Consider the following 20,168-nt stretch of genomic DNA (forward strand, 5'->3'; position numbering starts at 1 on the left):
TTGACACACATATTCTGTCTTTGATAGAGTGTTTGCATTTACAGGACATTGTTCTTATGACCTGTCATTTCAGACAGGAGATTACTTTCCTTCTCTGGATGTGTAGGTGCAAACTCGGGTTTCACCGTGTTTCGTGTTTCACTTTGAGCCTACGAAAAGGTGAAGGGGAGTGTGCCCAGTGCCGTTTGGTAGCCTCTCGTGCCCAGCTGAGATAGAATCATAGAATTATAGAATCGTTTAGGTTGGAAAAGACCTTTAAGATCATCCAGTCCAACCATTAACCTAACAGTACCAGGTCCACCACTAAACCAATTAAAGGTAGAGTCATAATTTCATGTTTCCTGGCTTGGTGGCTGGATTATTTATAATGAAAGTAAAAACTAGGAATCATTAAGCTGGAAAGGATCTCTAAGATCATCATTCTGATCATCAGCCCAACACCACCATGCCCACTAAACCATGTCCCAAAGTGCCACGTCTGCCCATTGTTTGAACACTTGCATGGATCCTTCCCTACAGTAGCAGTCTAGATGGCAGTTTCTGCTGCAGGCTGCAGAACCTCTTTGTATATAAAGCACTTCCAGGCACCTTCTGTAAGGTGCCAGCATCTTCTCCAAAGACTTAACAGTTGTAGCTACCCTAGGAGGGAATGCCTGGTTTTTATTTGATGTATGATAAAAAGGCCACTGAAGGAGGACAGTCTGCAGCCTCTGGATGTTTGACTTTCATTCTTTGTGTTTGAGAGTAGCTAATAAAACCTCCACGTCACTGCAGTCTGGCCTTGAGAATTTGTTGAGTTCTGACATAGCAGCACTGGATTCTGGCAAACAGTAATTTCACTGAAAATTTTAAAGCCAGGTTTCAATCACACCATTATAATTTACTATGTACATATGTAGCTTATGATTTAATTTTTAAGATGTCACATTACAGCTGAAGAAGTCTGTTTGGTTTGTTTATCCTTAGTCTGTGTAATTTGTAAATGTATATTTGCATGAATAATTACCACTGAATAAGCTAAACCAAGTAAGCTGGCAAATACACATTACTCTTTCTGCTTTGCTTAGGAATGTGTTATCAATGTGACTATATGCTTTAAAGACTAATGTGACTAAATATCTTTGCAGTTAAATCTTATGAAGAAGAGGATATAAATAATATTTAATACAGATAAGAAATAATCATTACAATTTAAAATTTTGTCACTACTGAGCTTTGTGAGATGACAAATAATCAGCATCACTTAATGAAAGTTTAAAATAATAAAATTTCTGGTAGGATTTTAGGCCTCAAATGATATCGTGCCCTTTAGTGTTTTATAACCAAAGCAATGTTCCTAGAGGCTATAAAATAAATAAATATCTATGTAATATGACTGAAAATAAGAATGTTTTATTTCAGAATACCTGGAAAACTAGATTTGTATTGAAATATAATTAGAAAAGATGAGAAAACTAGGTTTGTTGATTGGATATCTCACTGGATATTGTGAATTAAGAAGGTATACTTGAGTATTAGTTTTGCCTTCTACTTAAGGGAAACTTGGAAGAATGTGATTTAGGACGGGGGGGGAGGTAGGAATGAATTAAAAGAAGGAAAAATAAAGTTGAAAATAGATATAAAGGGAGGGGTTGACAGGATGAGCATTATCAACAGGGAACTGTGCTGTGTCAGCTCAGATTTATCTGGGGCTCTGCAACCATAAAACACAGAAGAGGTTCTTTTCTGTAGGCTATAAAAAGGCTTCAATCTTAATTCAGTCTCCCTGGGAGTTAGTAGAAAAAAACCCTGCTATAAGCTGTAAAAAGCAAGCAAGCTAAACCTCAGTGTCTTTCTGGAAATGATAGTGGAACAGCAAAAGCAACCTATAGGAGAAGCTTCAGTAGAGCCCTGCCTGGAATGGAGCTGTGTTAGCTGGAAGATAGGACGAGGGGGAAGAGAGAGCGTGTAAAATGTGTCTGTGACTGAATTCGGTCTGCAAGGCCAAACTCTATCAAACTGAGGTTAAGGGACATCTTTTTTTTTTTTCTTCCTGTTTTAGTACAAATTACAGTTTTAGCTGCCATTGTAATGCAGTGTGCAATTTTATGTAATAAAAACTAGACACCAAATCCTTCTTGACTGTAAGCTGACACTGTGAGTCATATTGAATTACTCTGGAATTTTATTTGTATGAGTAGGAATATTGAGGTAAAGTATATAAAGAAAAGATATCATGAATCTTGTTTCAAGAAGAGTAAATGCTTGCAGGTAGAAGCTAGATTTTTAATGACCAGCTAGTTATTTAATGACCCCTCCCCCCATGTATCTTGCTATGTGGAACAATACTGAAGTTCTGTGATTTAAATCTGCCCAGACACTGTGGGTCAGGTGCATCTGTTAGTATTGTAATGGAGCAAAATCAGCTTCAGTTAATCCAGATAGGTAATGATTTGCTTTTTTTGGGCTCAGACAGCATGTTCAAATTACACAAATCATCTCTTTTTTTGCTTCCCTCAGGCAGTTGCTTGGAAATACATTAGGTTGTTATTTTTCAAGATGTAAGATTAATTTTCTCATTCCAGTTTTCTAAATAAGATGTAAAAAGAAGCTCAAGGATAGGGAATCCTGTGCTACTAGAAATAGAGTCTGGATAAGTAGTGTCCAAATTTGGCCAAGATAGTAGGGGAATTTACTTTCAAATTTACAGTTTAGTCACTCGCAGGATTTCACAGAGGCATTTCTGTGTAAGTACCTCAAATTTATCTACAAGCTTTCCCAGACAGTTTGGGAATGTCCAAGTGTCATAAGACACACAAAACATTGTAAGTAGTATTTGCTACCAGAAGACAGCGTGCTTGCATTTTGAGGTCTTATACCAAATTTTTCATAAAGTAAATAGAGAGTGGAAAGCTTGCCAGGGGATTTCAAAGATAGTGTTATTTTGAAATTATTCTAAACACTGGAGTATGGTGTTTGCATGAAAACTGACTTTGAAAGAAAGGAAGTTTTGTTTTATAGCAAAAGCATCTCTATAAGAAATTACTCTTTCATGTGACATCCCCCCCATATCCCCAAGAGCTCTGCTCTGAAAAATCGGTCATCTGCCTCAAATTATTTCCTGATTTGTTTCTGTCTTGTGTCAGACTTGTCTTTATTTTTGTAAATGTTGAGTTATACCCTTGGTCATGCTTTCTGAGGTCTTTCCCTCTTGTGATAATGCTGAGCCTAGCGACATAAAACAGAAAATAAAACTTACTGCACTTGCGCTTGGCTTCAGCGAGTCCTAACCATGAAGGAACAGACCAACTGATCCTACTCGTACCGAGTGCCATTACTGTAAAAGAAATCAATAGCTAGGCACATTACTTTCTTAATTCAACCTCCAGCACTTCAGTTGAACTAGAGGCAGTCATCAGATGCATGCCACAAAACCCACAAACACAGAAGGTCTCTCTCTCTCTCTTTTTGCCTGGAACCAAGTGAAGGACAAAGTTTGAAAGATAACTCTGAATATTAACATTTCTATAGAAATACAATAAGTATATAAAAGATGGCTGTGGCTGTTTATTTTGTCTCTGGCATGCTCAGTAAGATGAGGAAGGAGGCTTGGGTGGTAGCAATCACAGGGAGACAGCTGTGGTTCCCTGATTATCGGAGGGACGCTGTTGGCTGAAATGTGGGAGCAGCAGCTCCTGTCAGAAAGAGTAGCAGAGTTTACACCAACGAATGATTTTTGCATACTTGGGCACAGCTCCGTTATCTCCCCGTTTCTTTCTTCCTTTTCTCTAATTTTAGAGAAGAGCTAGTTTTATGTGTGCAGCTTTCTTCGCGTTTGTTGATGTCCAGCTTTGATCTACAGCCAGCTTGAGTTTACTTTTATGCTCTGCTGAATGCTGCCTTCAGCCTCAATTTCAGAGCTGTGCAAATAAATTATAATGAAGTGTTTAATTAAAGTTAGCCTCATGTCCTGATTGCAGACGGCCGTCTTCTCAGATACAATTTGCAAATATATTTTGGAGTTTTTACTTTAGACAGGATGACTAGTTCAAGGTTATTTACTTGTGATTGATCATGTGTTGGATGTTTCTGTTACCTCTATTTTGTGAACAACCTGAAAATAGTTGCTGAATGTTGAAGGACAAATAAAGGGCATTGTCGTGAATGAAAGAAGGGGATATAGTAAGCCTGAACAGTCACAGAACTTGAGGGGTTGATACTTCTAGAATTACATACGTGTTTTTTGGAGAAATTGTCTTAACTCTGAGGAATAAACAATCCTAAATATATTGTGTATATAGCATTTAATATTTAGTTTTCTTCAATACTAGAGTTTCTTTAAGTCATCCCTTTCTGACACTTTTGGTGGGTAGGTCAGAACTGGCAGGAATGAGCTTGACTGTGCTACTGAGTATCAGTCATTGCCATAGCTGCAGCTTCTACGGTCCTGCCCTCCTAAATAGTTTGTGTAGAAGCTGTTCATTGATATGAGTCAACAGGTTGGTATTTGATAAAATATATTCATAATTTGAGGTTACTGAACTGTGGCACTAACAACAGGTAACATTAAGAAGAGACGATTTTTCACCACAGCCATTCTGTATGCTACTTTTGGTTTTGTTTTCTGCACAAGTTTACACCTTTCAGATAAGATTTCTTTGAGATTGCTCAGTACTGACCATAATGTATTCTCTTAAAGACCTATTTGCTTAGGTGAGGTGCTTTTCTACCCTGGGATTCCCACCCTGGATAGCTAGAGCAGATGCATTTAAGAGCTACCTTCTTATCTGCACCTACTCCATCTGCATTTTGGTGGTTGTGAGAAACATCCCTGCCGGGGCATACTGGCTTTGAGGGGTTTTTTTCTTCCTGTGGGTTTTTCCCTTAAGCTTCTTCCTGTCTTGTGTGCCCCTGGCAAATAAGCCAAAATCTGCGTCTTAACCACTATATTGGATGCAGATGTATGATGCTGTTATTAAATTCCTTTCCTCATTGAAGTGGACTGAATGGTAACAACATGAGATGACAAACATATTTCTGTTATTATTTTTGAGCTATTTAACTTATCCTTTTTTTTAAATGCCTCAGTATTTGCAAAGAAAGCAAAGTTTTAAAAGAGTATCCAGCATCTTCAAGACCCCAGCTGCCACCTGTACAGTTACTCATGATTTTCCTTGCCAAGACCTGTCTTACTCTCTTTCATCCACAACTGAATGAAGTATGCTTTTTTTATTCTCTTTCATTTTGGGGATAAGTAGAAGAAATTGGGAAAAGATCCTTGACTGTCTTGATTATGGCATTTTCAGAGTCCTTGTCTTTTCTGTTTTGGGGGGATTTTATCATAGTTTCTAAGGTAGAACGTTTGCAACTCATTGAGCATCATCTTGGGACTTAGAAAGTAATAATAAGTCTAACATAAAATAATTACTTTTTCTAAAAATGTTTGTTTTATTACCTACCCCTACTTCATTTCATGCATGGGGGAATACTACTGAACTCCATATTGCACATCGCAATTTGTTCCTAAATAGTCATATCTTTCAAACAGCATAGCATGAAACAATTTGAAGAGTAAGTACCTAATTCAAATGGATAAAACAACTCATTCTTTAGCAGTTTCCCAGTTTTAGGGTAAGAGGATTTACCCTTGCATATCTAAACCAACTACACAAGTGCTCTTTTTTGGTACCTGATAAAAGGATGAGTTCTCTTTTGTTTTTGAACAGAATTATCCTACCAAAGGAAAACAGTTTATCAAATATGGGTAGTTGTGGGTGGGGTATTTTGCTAATTTAAAATTTAGAATGTGTATAATGAGGATTATGCCATGTTGTAAGCATTTCTAAAAAAGAAAAAAGAAAGAATAGAAAATTTAATCTTTATTCCTTTTTGGAGGTGTTAGGAATGTTGTGGCTAAAACAGGACTTCATGTAACATAAATGGACTGTTAATTTCTCAGTGGATTATTGAGTGGGTAGCACTCTTTGGATTCAATACGATTCTTTAACGTTATTTTAAAGGTGTACTTTTTCAATATTTTATTTTATGCTAGAAGGGTCCAAGTAGTTGAGCCCCAGTGTATTAAATAAAAACAAAACTGACTACTCTGAGCTAGTGTGGCTATACTGTATTTGATGAGATGGTGTTATTAGGTAGTGCAAAATATTTTACAAATTTTACTAACGTATTACAGTGTGGAAGAAAGGAAGGGGTAGGAATAATTTTTAAAACTATTTTTATAATTTAATATTTACCTGTTAGTTTCTGGCCTGTACTGCCAAAATGTTATGACTTTGTGCTAAACTCTTCAGTGGGTTATTGACTTCGTTTGGGAGGGGAGGAGCCATGTGTAGTTTTGCTCAAGAGAAGATTTTATTCCGTTTTTTTGTTGTTTTAACTGAAGTTAGATCTGAGATTAGCTGTGCAAACCTCCAGCTGGTAGGCTATATGTGATGTTACCAGGATGTGATAACTTCGGTAGACATGTGCAATATTTTTACCTGTGTTTCCCAAAAAGGTAAAATTAAGGGTCAAACATACGTGATGAGAAGAGAACCACTTCGAAATTACAGTGAAATATAAGTGTGCAAGTACCCCTAAAGTTGGACAGTAACAAGAGGCTTAGGTCGTATTTATTTTCAGACAAGTGCAAAAGGAAAACTTCTAATATATTGAGCTTTGCCATACCCTTCCTGTGGAAGATGTGTAATGAAAGCACATGTAACTCTTTGTTATATTATACCCAGCTGCTTTTTCATTATGTAATGACTTCTTACATGTACGCCTAATGTATGAATGTATTTAATAGCTTTGGCATTGGGGCTTACTTTTAACATTTGGAGCAAAGAACATGGTTTGCAGAGTGTTTGGGGCAGCAGGGAGTCAGGTTCTGGTTCTCACATAATTAAAAAATATGAGCTGTGCTTTTGTAGGGCCTTTTATTCAGCCTGCTCTTGTTGAGCTCATATGTTGCCTGGGAAAGACTGGTGAGCAGCTCTTGAAGATGCAGTTTGCATCCATAAATTAACTAAGAACATCCAAGGGCAGTTGCTAAATGCATTAATAATTGTGCAAACATGTAGTTTTGTTGTTTACAGAGCGGTGGATAGCACCCTGGAGGAGTAGCTAGCAAAAATGATGTGAAAAGAAGCACATGAATGTAGATGGGCAGGGATCTCATTTTCACACAGGCGTACTGTAGAAGCAAATGGTTTGATACTTCATTATGTTACATCTTTGTGTATTGATTTTGCCTCAGGAAAATTCAGTGTAGTTTCTCTCATACGAATGATGAAAGCTCTGATTTTTGGTTGGCTTGAGGGTAAGTGGGAAAGGCATTGGGTCCAAAGGAATTAGATTAGAGGTCTCCCCAGAAATCAGCCTAGGTATAATGTCTCAACCCGTAAGACTTTTGAGACTCTAATAATTATTGCACTGAACTGTATCTATTGACACGTCTGTAGGTGCAAATTAAAATAAAGCTGAGATCTACAGAATGAGGTAAAATTTGTGTGAACTTCAAGGAAGTACACTGGTTAATACCCTTTCCTCATTTGAGGTGAACTCTTTATAACCAGAGGCATCAGATTAGGTAAAATAAAAAATAGCTTCTGCTAGTATAAAAACTTTTTCACTTGATTTTATCATACTTTCCAAGTACGATGATCACACAGGAAAAAATTTATATTGGATTTCAGCCTGTAGTCATGATTTGAATTTTCTTATGAAATAGCTTTCAAGTTCTTTAGATATTAAAAGCCCCACATATTTCAGAAGAAACTGTATGAAGTGCAAGATTTTCTGTTCCTGTGTTTCAGTATTTGGTTTTAAATTTGATGTCTGCTTGTTCCAAAACTGTTTTATAACTTTGGGTGACCTTTCTAAATACTTAGTTTATACAGCACTGATGACATCTTACAGACTTAGAAACTTGTTAACTTGAAAATTAAAAGAATACATTTAAGAAGACAGGAACCCTGGTAATTTTTTTTATTATTTCAACTTAAATATTGAGGTGCAAACTCAGACATAATATTCAGATACAGTTGTATAATGGTAAATACTTTCCCAAAATACCTGTGTTCAGGTATCTAGTAAAATTTCACACATCCTACATACCCAGAACAATTGTTGCTAGAATTTAAACAGTTTGTGTAGAGATGCCCAAAATCAGAACTGTTGCCTTTGGCAATGAATCCATACTTAAGTTACCAAAACTGAACTGAAAGAGAAACTTTTCCATCTTGTACTGCTCCTCTTATTTTAATTTTTAAACACTCATGTAATATTCTTGTGTCTTCTTGTATTTGTGTTTTATGTGAGCACTGTGTAGGGATTTAGAGGTTCCAGAATGTCCTCAATGGTGTCCTGAGAGCTTCATAACATTCTAACATAATAATGTACAAGACTGATTATCCTCATACTTGGTATTCACCAGAATTTATTGCTATAAGTGTATGAGAAAAATGCCCTTGGTCACTCTTAAATTATATATATAATAAAAAAAAAAAAAAATCCTTGAAAACACATCTTGAAGTATTTCTCCATCACTGCCAATGCTTGACATTTAATAACTTAGACCTTTAATACATTCTTGCAGTGTCCTAACTGAAGAACTGAAAATCTTCATGTTCTAAACACTTTCAGTTTAATTGGAAGTGATTCTAAATAATTTTAAAAATTAATTGAAAAGTTTACGTGTCAGAGTGGTGTAGTCTGTTATCACTATTGTTATTTGACTATGATGCTTGGGTAACTGATGGATTATAAGAAAATACCTCAGTAGTTACGGTAGGCTGCTGAGGAATCATATGAGACCACATAATAAAACTGTATTTGTAGAGTATGTATTATCTGTATATTTTCATAAGTGACCAGTATAATCATTCACTCACATTTTCTGAAATGCTTTACAAGACTCTAATTCCTTTTAAGAAAATTAACAGAAGTGAGTTAGTATCCCTCACATGGTTTTAAATACATTCCTGTAGCTAACGAGGGGAAATTCTCATCAGAATCAGCACCACTTATTATAACTACTGTCAAAAAAAAAAAATTGGGTTTTTATCACAGCTGATGAATTATGAATGAAAACTGCAAAGATATAAATTTATCTGTCAGATCGAATTCTGAAGCTCTTCGTTATTACAGGTATTCCTGATTAGGAAGTGGGGGTAGGGTAATTGCAGATCTTTGCTCAGGTGCTTGTACGTATGCAAACAATTTTGTTTCTGTGGAAGGAGCACCCTCAATGATGCACGGTTATAGGTATTGCCTGAACTTTGTCTTCTCTTTGCAGGCAGAACTTGTTGATGTACAGTATGGGACCGCAGAAGACTTGATCCGGATTCAAGCCATTACAAATGTGACCAAAAAAATTGCACTTTTGAAGCTAGGACAATCACCTTTGCTTTATAAGGTTAGTCAAATGCTTGTTGCGCTTTAGCTGAATTAGTTATTTGTTTTTTTTCAGTTTCAAAATACCAAAACAAGGACCTTTCCATTCTATCCCAGTAAGTCAGGATTTACTGGCATTCAGATTTTTCCTTAATGCTAGCCACTTGGATCTGTGATGCCTTTTACATGTTACAGTTATTTATTTTGCTGCAGATCTTACAGTGCCCCAGTAGTATGCCATATTTTCTCCGTGTGTACAATAAGTCTTTTGGCAAATAAAGAAATCCCTAAAAGAAATAAAAAATCATGGTGGGGGTGGGAGGAAGGCAACTGAGATCAAGAATAGTTGGATCTGTGTCTGCTAAAAATGTACGTGTAACGCTGCACTGGTCTCTTGTTTCCGCACAATTGCACGTAGTACTTGGCCTGCTGGCTGTTGTGTGAGCATGCTGGGCGAGGAGGCAGAGCATGGTACGAGCTCACCCGAATTCAGGCTTCTGCCGGTCTTTCCAGTCCCACTGGGCTATGCCCAAAGCTTGGCACGTTGGGCCTTGCTGCGGATGTGCTGCTGCCAGCACTGAGATTGCGAGGTAGGAACCAGTAGCCTACATTACAGGAAGACTAACGCTATTGTTCATGGATTTGTTTTAGAAATGACATCGTAACTTCATTTCATCATGGTGTAATATAGCCTTGCTCTGTGGAGAATTTGCCTATGCCACCTTGGTTCTTTCTGCCACCCTTACCACCTCAGAGGGAAGAAAGGGACTGAGACGTAGAAAAGAGCATTAGCTTCAGCGGTGTTTTCTGCTGTGTAAAATGTGTAAGCGGACTGCCCTGAGATACACAGATAGGCATTTATCCCCCCTGCCGTTAATGGTCAGTCACTCCTGTAAAATCACTAGGATTTACTGGTCTATGGATAGGTTACCACCAGTTCAGAATGAGAACCATGTTTTTCTTCCACTCCCTCCCTCCTTCCTTCTTCTTTGTTTGCAGCTCTGTGTGGGGAGGGGTGTACATGAGCGTGCCCGTTCTTTCCCCTCCAACTCCAGCACTGGCAGAGAGCGCAGAGATGGAGCTCACTAGTCCACTTGTACATTAGGCGTAAGAGACTCAACATACAAACCATATTTAAACTCTATATGTCAAGTAACTGCCTTCTATTGCAAATATTTTATAAACAAAAATGCTGTTTTGCCTTTCAGAAAATACACTAGCCCAATAAATATTTAAACAATTCATTCCTAATTCACAAAAGCAATTATAAAAGAACAGTGACTTCCAGATCTTATAATTAAGAGAATCAGGATCTGCTCTGTCGGCCGTAGAAAGCACAATTGGGACCACAACACAGGTTCAGAATATAACCACTTAGTATTTTTTTTCTATAGGAATAGTATTTGTCTCAACAAAAATGCCATTTTCAGCTGAGTAGCTTTAGCTGTTTATTTAAATTATTTAGATGCAATCTAATTACGCCTGTGAAAGGTCAGTTATCATTGTTGGAACTTGGCTGTTGTGCATCATTTCCACCAATGGATCTTATACTGCCTTTCACTGCTAACTGACAAAAACAATGAAATAGCAATTGGGGCTTATAAAGTAGGAATTTAATAAAGATGCAAAGTTTGCTGTAATAGTGCTGTCTAAAGTATCTATGAGATGGACTATTTATCAATTTAATTTGTGTTCCTGTAAGCACTTACTGTGTCTAAACTAGCAAGTAATGCAGTCTAGAGAAGAGGAGGCTGAGGGGAGACCTTATTGCTCTCTACAACTACCTGAGAAAGGAGGGTGTAGTGAGGTGGGTGTTGGTCTCTTCTCCCAAGTAGTTAGCGATAGGACAAGAGGAAATGGGCTTAAGCTGTGCCAGGGGAGGTTTAGATTGGATATTAGGAGAAATTTCTTCATGGAAAGGGTAGTCAAGCATTGGAACAGGCTGCCCAGAGAGGTGGTGGAGTCCCCATCCCTGGAGGTGTTCAAAAAACGGGTAGATGTGGCACTTTGGGACATGGTTTAGTGGGCATGGTGGTGTAGGGCTGATGGTTGGACTGATGATCTTAGAGGTCCTTTCCAACCTTAATGATTCCTAGTTTTTACTTTCATTAAAAAATAATCCAGCCACCAAGCCAAGAAACATGAAATTATTACTCTCCCCTTAACTGGTTTAGTGGTGGACTTGGTAATGTTGGGTTAATGGTTGGACTGGATGATCTTAAAGGTCCTTTCCAACCTAAACTATTCTATAATTCTGTAGGAGTAGGGCAAAACAATTGGTGCTGAGGACAGGGTGCATCTCAGGAACTTTAGTTTGGGTTGGCTGTAGTCTGGTCCCCAGAAGTAAATGCTAAGTGGTGGCTGAAGTGTGTTAGCCACACTTCTGGTGCTCATCTGCTATTCCAAAGAAATCCGGTTTGCACATTCGGAGTCTGTGACACAATATGAACCAAAGGGTGGTATGATCAGGAGATTGGCTTTGAATGCATGCTTGGCATCTGAGCTAAAAATACAACTCCCCAAACCTACTTTTTGTGTTCTGCTCACGCAGGTAGGAAGTTTGCCCTTTATTTGTTATTTCTTCTTTTTGAGGTTGTAAACTTTTTTTTTTTTAAAGAATATAAATTGTGTCACTTTGGCTGTGAAATAATTGTAAGCTATTAAAAGTGTGAGAAAATATTTTGGAAGATATCAGGAATAGATTCTTCTTTCATAAAGAATATTTGAAGTGAAAGAGAAAGATTGCCCTAAACAGCAAGTTCTGCTGGTTTAAATGGGCCCAGTATCTCACCACTGAATCCACTTTTTGTATCTTTTTTCCCCCCTAATGTTTATGTTTCTATACTTATTGAGTCTCACATTTCTGTTTCTGCAGATACTTCCCTCTGCCTATATTTTCCTTATCTCTGTCTTCCACGTGCTTGGTTTTACATCACATTAAAACAGAACACTAGTTCATAACAGAGCTGTCGCGCTATATATATATATATATATATATATATTATTTTTTACCGGTTCTCTTTCTAATTTCTATATTTAAGTTGTATTTTTCACATTTTAATGTTCTTTAATTTCTCATTACTTCATATTATACAAATATCTCACTCTGGATTTTTATAGATCCTGCACCGAGGTTTCATCTTCATAACAGAGTTTCTAATCATGTCTCTATTTTTCACCTTTGCATTTTCCCTCGCATGGATATGCTTTTTGCCTCTCTCTCTTTTACTGCCATCATCAACTGCTGGTTTTCATGTGTTTTTCCTTTTGTGTTTTTAATTTGCCCTTTTTTTTTTTAATCTCGGTTGTTCATTCTTTCCATACTGAGTCCATTGGAATAAGCCTGAAAGAAATAATAACCTGCTGCTGGCAGAAAACTCACCATGAAAACTGAAAGATATTTCTTTAGTCTTTACATCACATTAACAGAAAGAAGTATGTGCTGGTAGAAAACAGCTTGATGTACAAGGGGATAATTTATAGAAATAAACCCAAGTGATGGAAATATTAATACTTGGAAAAATAATTGTATTCCTGACAATATTTTTGCTCTAGAGGTTTAGTTTGGTATTTTATGGAGATTGGATAGGGTACAAAATTTGGGGGAGGATCAAGGTTGAAAATAATTCGGAGCTTCTAGTTTCAGTCTTTCAGGCTGGGCCCAGCTCTCATATCTTCAGACACACTGGAAACAATAGACAGGGTTTAGAGTGTGGAGTGACTGGGAATTGGAATATACAGGGAATTTGGAGTACACGGAAAAGCCTGAAATTAGTATGTTGTTAGAATATGCAGTTGAATCTTTAATGTGAGTAATTCTGATTAGATTTGGTAATGTTCATAAATTTAAGCTGCTTTGTGAGAACAAGATTTGTAGAAAGTTGACCTTAAGTTATTTTTGTAATTGAATATGATTTTCAGATTTCACTGGGAGTGTTGTATTTCTGTTCCACTGAAACAGAACATAGTATCTGATCGGGGCAAGAGGTGCAGCAATTATGGCAGTGGGCACATTTCCTAGAGTATCAGCAGAGCCACGCAGACACATCTCGATCCCTTAAGCTGGACCTTTTCAAATAAAGGATATGTTACTGCAGCCACGTGATAAGTTATACGTATAAAAAGAAAGAACATGGACCCTACCTTTACAGCAGGGTAAAGTATCAAAAAGAGCATTGACTCTGGGGGAAAAAAACCAAACCAAACCAAAACAAACCAGGTAGAGCTTGCATTGCTGTGATAAAAAGAACAGATGAAAAAGGGATGTGTATTAATGTATATATAAATCAGAGCAGAATGGAGGTTTAGAAAGGTATGTTACCATGGATATGGCACTATTAAGATCAGTAAGGGAGCAAGGCTCTGTAGTCTATTATAAAATTAATATTAAAAGTGGGAGAAATGAATGGTAGATACGATTCAAGGGCTGGAGCAAGTTCTAGTATGGCTTCAATTGTAATGGAAAGGTTTAGCAATTTACTACTGTCACCTGGGAATTAGGAATTTACTGTCACCTGGGGTGACAATTTCCTATAGCAACACAAACTAAGCCAGTGGGCTGAGGAGTGAAGCATACAGGGAGTACTCATATGAGGCATTAACTTGGCATCGCCATGATGCTAGTAATCTCTGTCTCTTTAGCCAGAATAATTCACGGTGCTGAATAACTGACAGAAGGAAAAATGTTAAACTACTGTGGCTCTCCTAAAGGGATCTTGTGACCTGTCTGAGACAATTCTAAGAGCTGGATTGTTTCTGACTAAAGAGGAGACTGGATTAAGGAAGAAGAAAAACTTTCTTAAGGAGAAAGCTGAAACGAGACAACTGTAGAACAGAAGTGAAGCACAACTTCTGGAATTAACCACCATAAAAAAGGTAGAATACTTGCTTCCTCGTGCGTTCAGATTGAAAGTGACTGCCTTCTGGTGTTCTGTCGAGAAGGAAAATTTGGTTTTTTTGGTGGAACTCAGGTTATTGGGATCACTGGTGAACTTCAGTAGCCAGTTACATACAGGAGGTCAGAGCAGACTCCTGATGTCCTTGAATCAGGAGGATCTATAAATGTGGGGAAAGATGATGAAATTTATTACTAGTGATTAGGCAAATCACTTCTGTGATGTAGAACACCTTCTTGAGAAAGAACTATTTGAGTGGCCTGCTGTGTTTGTAGACAAGAAACGTATTCTAATAGTATAAAATGTGTGGTGACAGAAAGATTGATGAAACCACCTCACTAGTGCCCAGCTCCTCTGCCCTAAAACTCATCTGAGTGTATGTCACCACTGTGAGCACATAAAAGAGGCCAGAGGCGGCTTTTTTTTCAGGGAGAACTGCACAGTAGTTTCAGTATCCAGTCTGTGGAAATACCATCGCCAGATTAATTTTTTGAAAAATGTTGTAAGTCTTGATCATGATTTAATTTTTAGGGTTTGGAATTCAAGAAAAAGCTATAATTTCTGTCCTAAATTAACTTTTAATAGAGTAACAAAAGCTCTGAAGGCCAAGCCACTTCATCTTTAAAATGTTCACATATTAACATTTTTTCCACATCCATTAAAAGAAGATGAAGTTCTAATGTGTAAATATCTATATTTATTTTAATAATGTACTGCCTTTATAAATATTCATAAAATTGCTTTTTAACTGTCATGAAGTTTAGAAATGTGGATGCTTGCATGTTTATGCAGAGGTTATTGGCAGGCACTTATGGGTAAGGATTTACTAAATGGAAAATATTAAAGATTCCCAGAATAAAGGCAATTTGCAAAAAGGCTTCTATTTAATAACTGTGTTAGTTTTAAATAAGTTTACTTTGGAAAAAGTCACTTTACTTTTCTACTGTCTACATTGTTTATTCCTTTCCCTCTGGTACTTTTTATGGCCAGTATGTATAACTGTGAAGATTCCATTTAAATCTCCATTTAACTAGGAGTCGTTCTCTCTCCTTCCATCCCTTCCTCCCTCCCTACATATACACACATATATGTGTGTGTATATGTGTATACATATAAATATATATATATACAGAGTGTGCATATAAATTTATATATAAACCATATTGAACAAAATGGTTTTTAGGGAACTTCAACACCTTATATACATTTCATTATTAAGGACACTGGGTTTTGGAGGGTTTTTTTTTGTAGGATGGATTTTTTTTCCAAAGGCGCCTAAAGTCTTTATATAGCCATTTCCCATGTGAGTGCTGTGGGATTTTTAATGATATTATATCCCCTCCTAAAGCCCTTCTTGAAAATTTGAGCCATAGGTATAGGTAGTATGGATGAAAGTGATAGAAGCATATAAAACTAGCCCTGGAGATCTGGGATCATCTAGTAACATCCACTTGAATAGCATCCTGTTTCTCAGGTTTTCTCTAACTTATCATCCTTTTAAAATCTCATCTCGATTCCCAAAATCCTGAGAGTTCCTCTTGAATAATCTAAGCTGAGTTCAGCTGTTAAATCTGTTAGATATAATCCAGTCTGAAGAAGTCTTCCTTTTAATTTCTTTCTCTACTTCCTATGTAAAAAAATTCTTTATCAAGGCCTTCAAAAAAATTTACTGGACAATAGTCTGTACCAAAAAAACTGTTTATGTAGTTGATGTTTCATACTGCCATCAGTCCTGTGTTTTGAATGATTCTTCTAGTCACATACTTACCCCTTCCTGATTTCATGATTCATGGAATGATGCATAAGCTATATTGCTCTTCAGTGATTACCAAGAAAATTTATCTTTGTTTTGAAGAAAGACCCTGGGTCTTCCTTAATCTGAAAGTGTATCACATTTAAGAGGTTGGTAGACATACTTCTCAGCTCTATTCCTCCTGCTTTGACTGATAACAATGCTTTCTTGTCCCTTTGAACAGAAGGAACGAGCCGTAATAGCTGATTAGAGAAGCCTGGAGACACCCTGCCTCGAAATCATAAATCTGTTCTGTGTTGGGGTGACTGAGAAATCCACCCCCAGCCCATTGAGTACACATACCTGAGTTAAAAAACCAAGTCTCTGCACAGATTTATCACTTAATGCTTCATCCTGAAGTCATTTTTAAAATTTTTATTGGTAAACTTAGTTTGAAACATATCTTTAAAAAAATTAAAATATGTATTGTGATACATTCCCCCCCCCCCCCGCCCCCCTTTGTGTGAAGTACTATGGGAAACAAAATTGAGAAATGATACTGATTGAGAAATCTATAGCTGATGACTAAAAAAAAGTTAAAAGAGTGTTTTTGTATTGCTGATTGGAACCAAATCACCCTGAGGTCTATTGTTCAGATCCGAGAAGGCAGTTACTACCCAGAATAATTTAAACTGAGCGTGTCAGTTTACCTCATACTTAATCCAGCATTTGAAGGATGATGTACTGTGACCTGTACCACCTAAAAGTGAAACAATGCCAGTGCACTTATAAATCCAATCTGTATCTGTCCAGATGAATATGAAATAGTTGGCAAAAATTTGCTCTTATCCCTTTAGTCAAGTGCGCTGCAGTAAATAAAAGTAGAGTGAGGATTCCTTCTTTATACAGTATAAATGGCAGAAAGTAATTTGCTTTTCTAAGTGGTAAGAAGAATGTATAAGGGGTGGGGTAGGAGAAAAGCAATTGATGTCTGGAATTGTAGCACAGCTTGTCAATATTTTCAAGTAATTAACTTTTTGGTTGCATCAGTAAAAGGACTTTTGGTTATTACTCATTTCCTTTTCGATTACAAACCCCTGGATTTGTTTGAATGGAAGGAGAAATATGCAATTAGCAGAGTAAACGAGGGGACATATAAGTTAATGAGCAAAAGTAGATATCGATTATTCTGCATTTCTGATGCCACAGAATTTCACCTTAATGTTTTGAAAAGTCATTGCCGTTTTGCAGACATACTTGTATTCCCAGCTCTAGTCCTTATTCTCTCTTTCTTGTCTGGATTGACACAGGAGTTCCTGAAGTCCTGCTGCTGAATCAAACACTGAATTCTTAGCTATTCGACTGGGTACATAGTCCTGTTACCTTCAGTAAGACCGAACACTTAATTTTCCCTTGGGAAAATAATTCTAAATATTCATGTACTCAATTGGGTGTTTAATTGCACATTCACTACATATATTAAATGCATCCTTTGAAAAAGTAGTCCAGCTCCCATTATGAATTGCTGTTTCCTGAGGGAAAGGGCTGACCACTTTATAGCAGGTCTCTTCCTTTTAGTACAATAGGCTTAAATTGAGTGAGACAGTAAGTGGCTTCCATTCAAAAATGGAGGATGGCCGACTCATAAAAATTTCATTCTGGAGTCTTTTGAAGCTCTTGTCGGATTTTAGAGGTGTGAAGCCCAAGCATAATTTTGTATTTTATCAAGCCCTTAAAAAGTGAGTAGTAAATGCAATCATCCAATTTACTGTCTGAGTGCTCTGTGCTGATAAATGGTGCAAAGTCAAGTGAAATGGCTTTGCTGTGAGGCAATTGTTCTGAAGCAGAGCCGAGCAAAGAAATCCATTGCCTCAATCTGTACCTCAGAGCTCCGAATCCACACAGCTGATCAGCTGCTTGTGTGCAGGGCAATAGGAAAGACTTACGCACTTTGTCTTTCCATCATAAAATCTAAACCTTTTAAATTTGCTCTTTCTGCAGATGCACTAGCCATACTTCTGCAAGTGGTCTTGGCGCTTTTTCTGCTTTTCTGGGAAAGATAGGCATTTTTGTCTACCCAAGCTGCTAATTGAGCTGGCCATTCAGGTTACTTGAGCTTGGACTTCACAAAAGAGCCATTGACAGACAAATTATCCGGGCCTTTTTTCATCTCACGTGTTTCCAGCACATACTGTTCGATTTCAACACGGCTGAGAAAGTGAAAAAGAAAATGGAAGATACAGGAGCTTTCAGTAGAGATGAGGAGTGAATATATAGAATCTCATCCTGCCAGAACAGGTCTATCTGCCTTTTGGTTCTTTCAAAGCGTCAGCCACTGGAGTAGGTGAAGCAATGCAACCCATGCCATTAATCTTCAGAACTGCCCACTTGAACAACTCTGAAAGGGATAATTACAGACCAGTACTGTACATGCTGGTTATTTTGTATTTTCTGGAATAGTGACCAGAGGAAAAGGTCGTCTTTCTTCAGGCAAGTGTTTTGTAAGTAATCCCCTCATTCTGTAGTGGGTTTGAATTGTATGGCATGTTCTGTAGTAGTTACTGGTTTCTTAGTTTATTACGAAGAAGTTATGACTGTTCTCTAGCATTTTTATGCTCTTTTAGGTCTTTTTTTTCTCATTTCACGGTAATTACTTCTTAATAGTTGATTTACATGTCTATGAACTGATTTGAAAGGTATCAAAAGTAATTATTTAAGAGATTACAAAGTAAATAGATCTGTTCCTAGAATCAACATTTTATTTGATAAACCAGGATGTCGCAGATTACTCAACTGAAGAATGATTTTCATGCCTTGTGGCTTTTTTTGTCATCTGTCCTTTAAAATGCAGCTAAGTTAACACAGTTAAGAAAAAAATGGTTCAGTAACCCAGTGGGTTCTCTGAATAGAAATAGCTTTGAAGCTGGTCCTACAGTTCAGGAAATACAGCCAGATCCAGACCTTGGTTTGATGTGCATTTGTTCTGCGTGGCTTTAGGGACTCATCTGTGAGAATTGGTTCACAAAGTCAACACTTGTGATTTATGTATGAAAATCTGAATTCTGCCCTTTCAAATACACCTGTAGTTTGCATTGTGATCAGAACTTTCAGTGGAAACATGATCTTGCTGAATGTTGCTAGCCAACCTTTTCTTTGGCATCAGTGGAACTAGGTTTTTATACTTTATATTCTATAGCCTATGGAGGTTTTTTTATTATTTTTCCTAGGGTTATTTTATGCACTCTTTTCAGATCTTCTGTAGCTGATTTTTGTGGAATATAGCTGAATAAAATATGTAACTGCTTGTCCTCAGGATTTTGGGAGGTCTTTTTTTGGTGTGTGTGGGGGGGGGCTTTTAGCATTATATTTTTTACTTTTCTCTTTCTTTACATAATGCTGAAGAAGCCATAGAACACCAACATCAAAATTTGACTCTCAGTTGTTTGGGCTTCTTGGTGCCAGTGTATGAATTTGAAAAGAAAAACACCCAAGTCCATCATTAAAAATATAATTGGTACCCTCTTTGCAAGTACAGCAATAGCCACTTTGAATATTTTGTCTCGATTGCCAAAACATTAAACTAACCCTCTGTACAGAAAGCAATTCTTCCACAGCGAACATATTTTCGCTTAACAGGAAATGATTGTGTGTGTCACTATGAGAACTCAGGCATTTTAATTTCATCTTTAGGTCTGAGTGAATAATTCACAGACAGCAACAGGTGCAACAAAGTTAAACATCTTTTCTGTTTTCTTTAGATCTAGCTCTAAGTAAATGGCAACTTGCTTCAATTTATATGTTATCCTACTCTATTCTTATGGTTTTAAGTGGTTTTGGGTTTTGTGTGTGTTTTTTTGTGGCGTTTTTGTTGGTTTTTTTTTTTTTTTTTAGTGTTGAATTTATTCTAAGCTATTTTCTGAGAACAATGAATTTCCCATATTTGAAGTTGGAGTTGTGATTTCTTTTTTTTTGATGCTTTTTGATACACATGGTCGATCAGGGATGTTGCATACAAAAAGATTTCCTGAGCTTCCTGATGTTCATTGGGAGAAAAGACAAAAGTCGCGTGAGCATAGTCACTGGAACCTTAAGTTAAAATTGGTGGGGGCTACTTTCCTAAATTGGCTTAGGATGCAGTATAATAGCTAGTAATGTTTTTCATTAAT

At 37.1% G+C, this 20,168-nt stretch overlaps 1 protein-coding gene across 1 annotated transcript in view; it reads left to right on the plus strand.

The window, feature by feature from the left end:
* NAALADL2 (N-acetylated alpha-linked acidic dipeptidase like 2) overlaps positions 1 to 20,168 on the plus strand; it is a gene marked incomplete at its 5' end in the record, with an annotated part of 290,863 nt that overhangs the window by 61,709 nt on the left and 208,986 nt on the right. Inside the window, one exon of the mRNA XM_075716831.1 lies at positions 9,278 to 9,397. Coding sequence (XP_075572946.1) covers positions 9,278 to 9,397 — 120 coding nt within the window. The remainder of the gene's footprint in view (positions 1 to 9,277; positions 9,398 to 20,168) is intronic.

The sequence above is a fragment of the Pelecanus crispus genome, chromosome 9, assembly GCF_030463565.1.
Source record: "Pelecanus crispus isolate bPelCri1 chromosome 9, bPelCri1.pri, whole genome shotgun sequence".
NCBI lineage: Eukaryota > Metazoa > Chordata > Aves > Pelecaniformes > Pelecanidae > Pelecanus > Pelecanus crispus.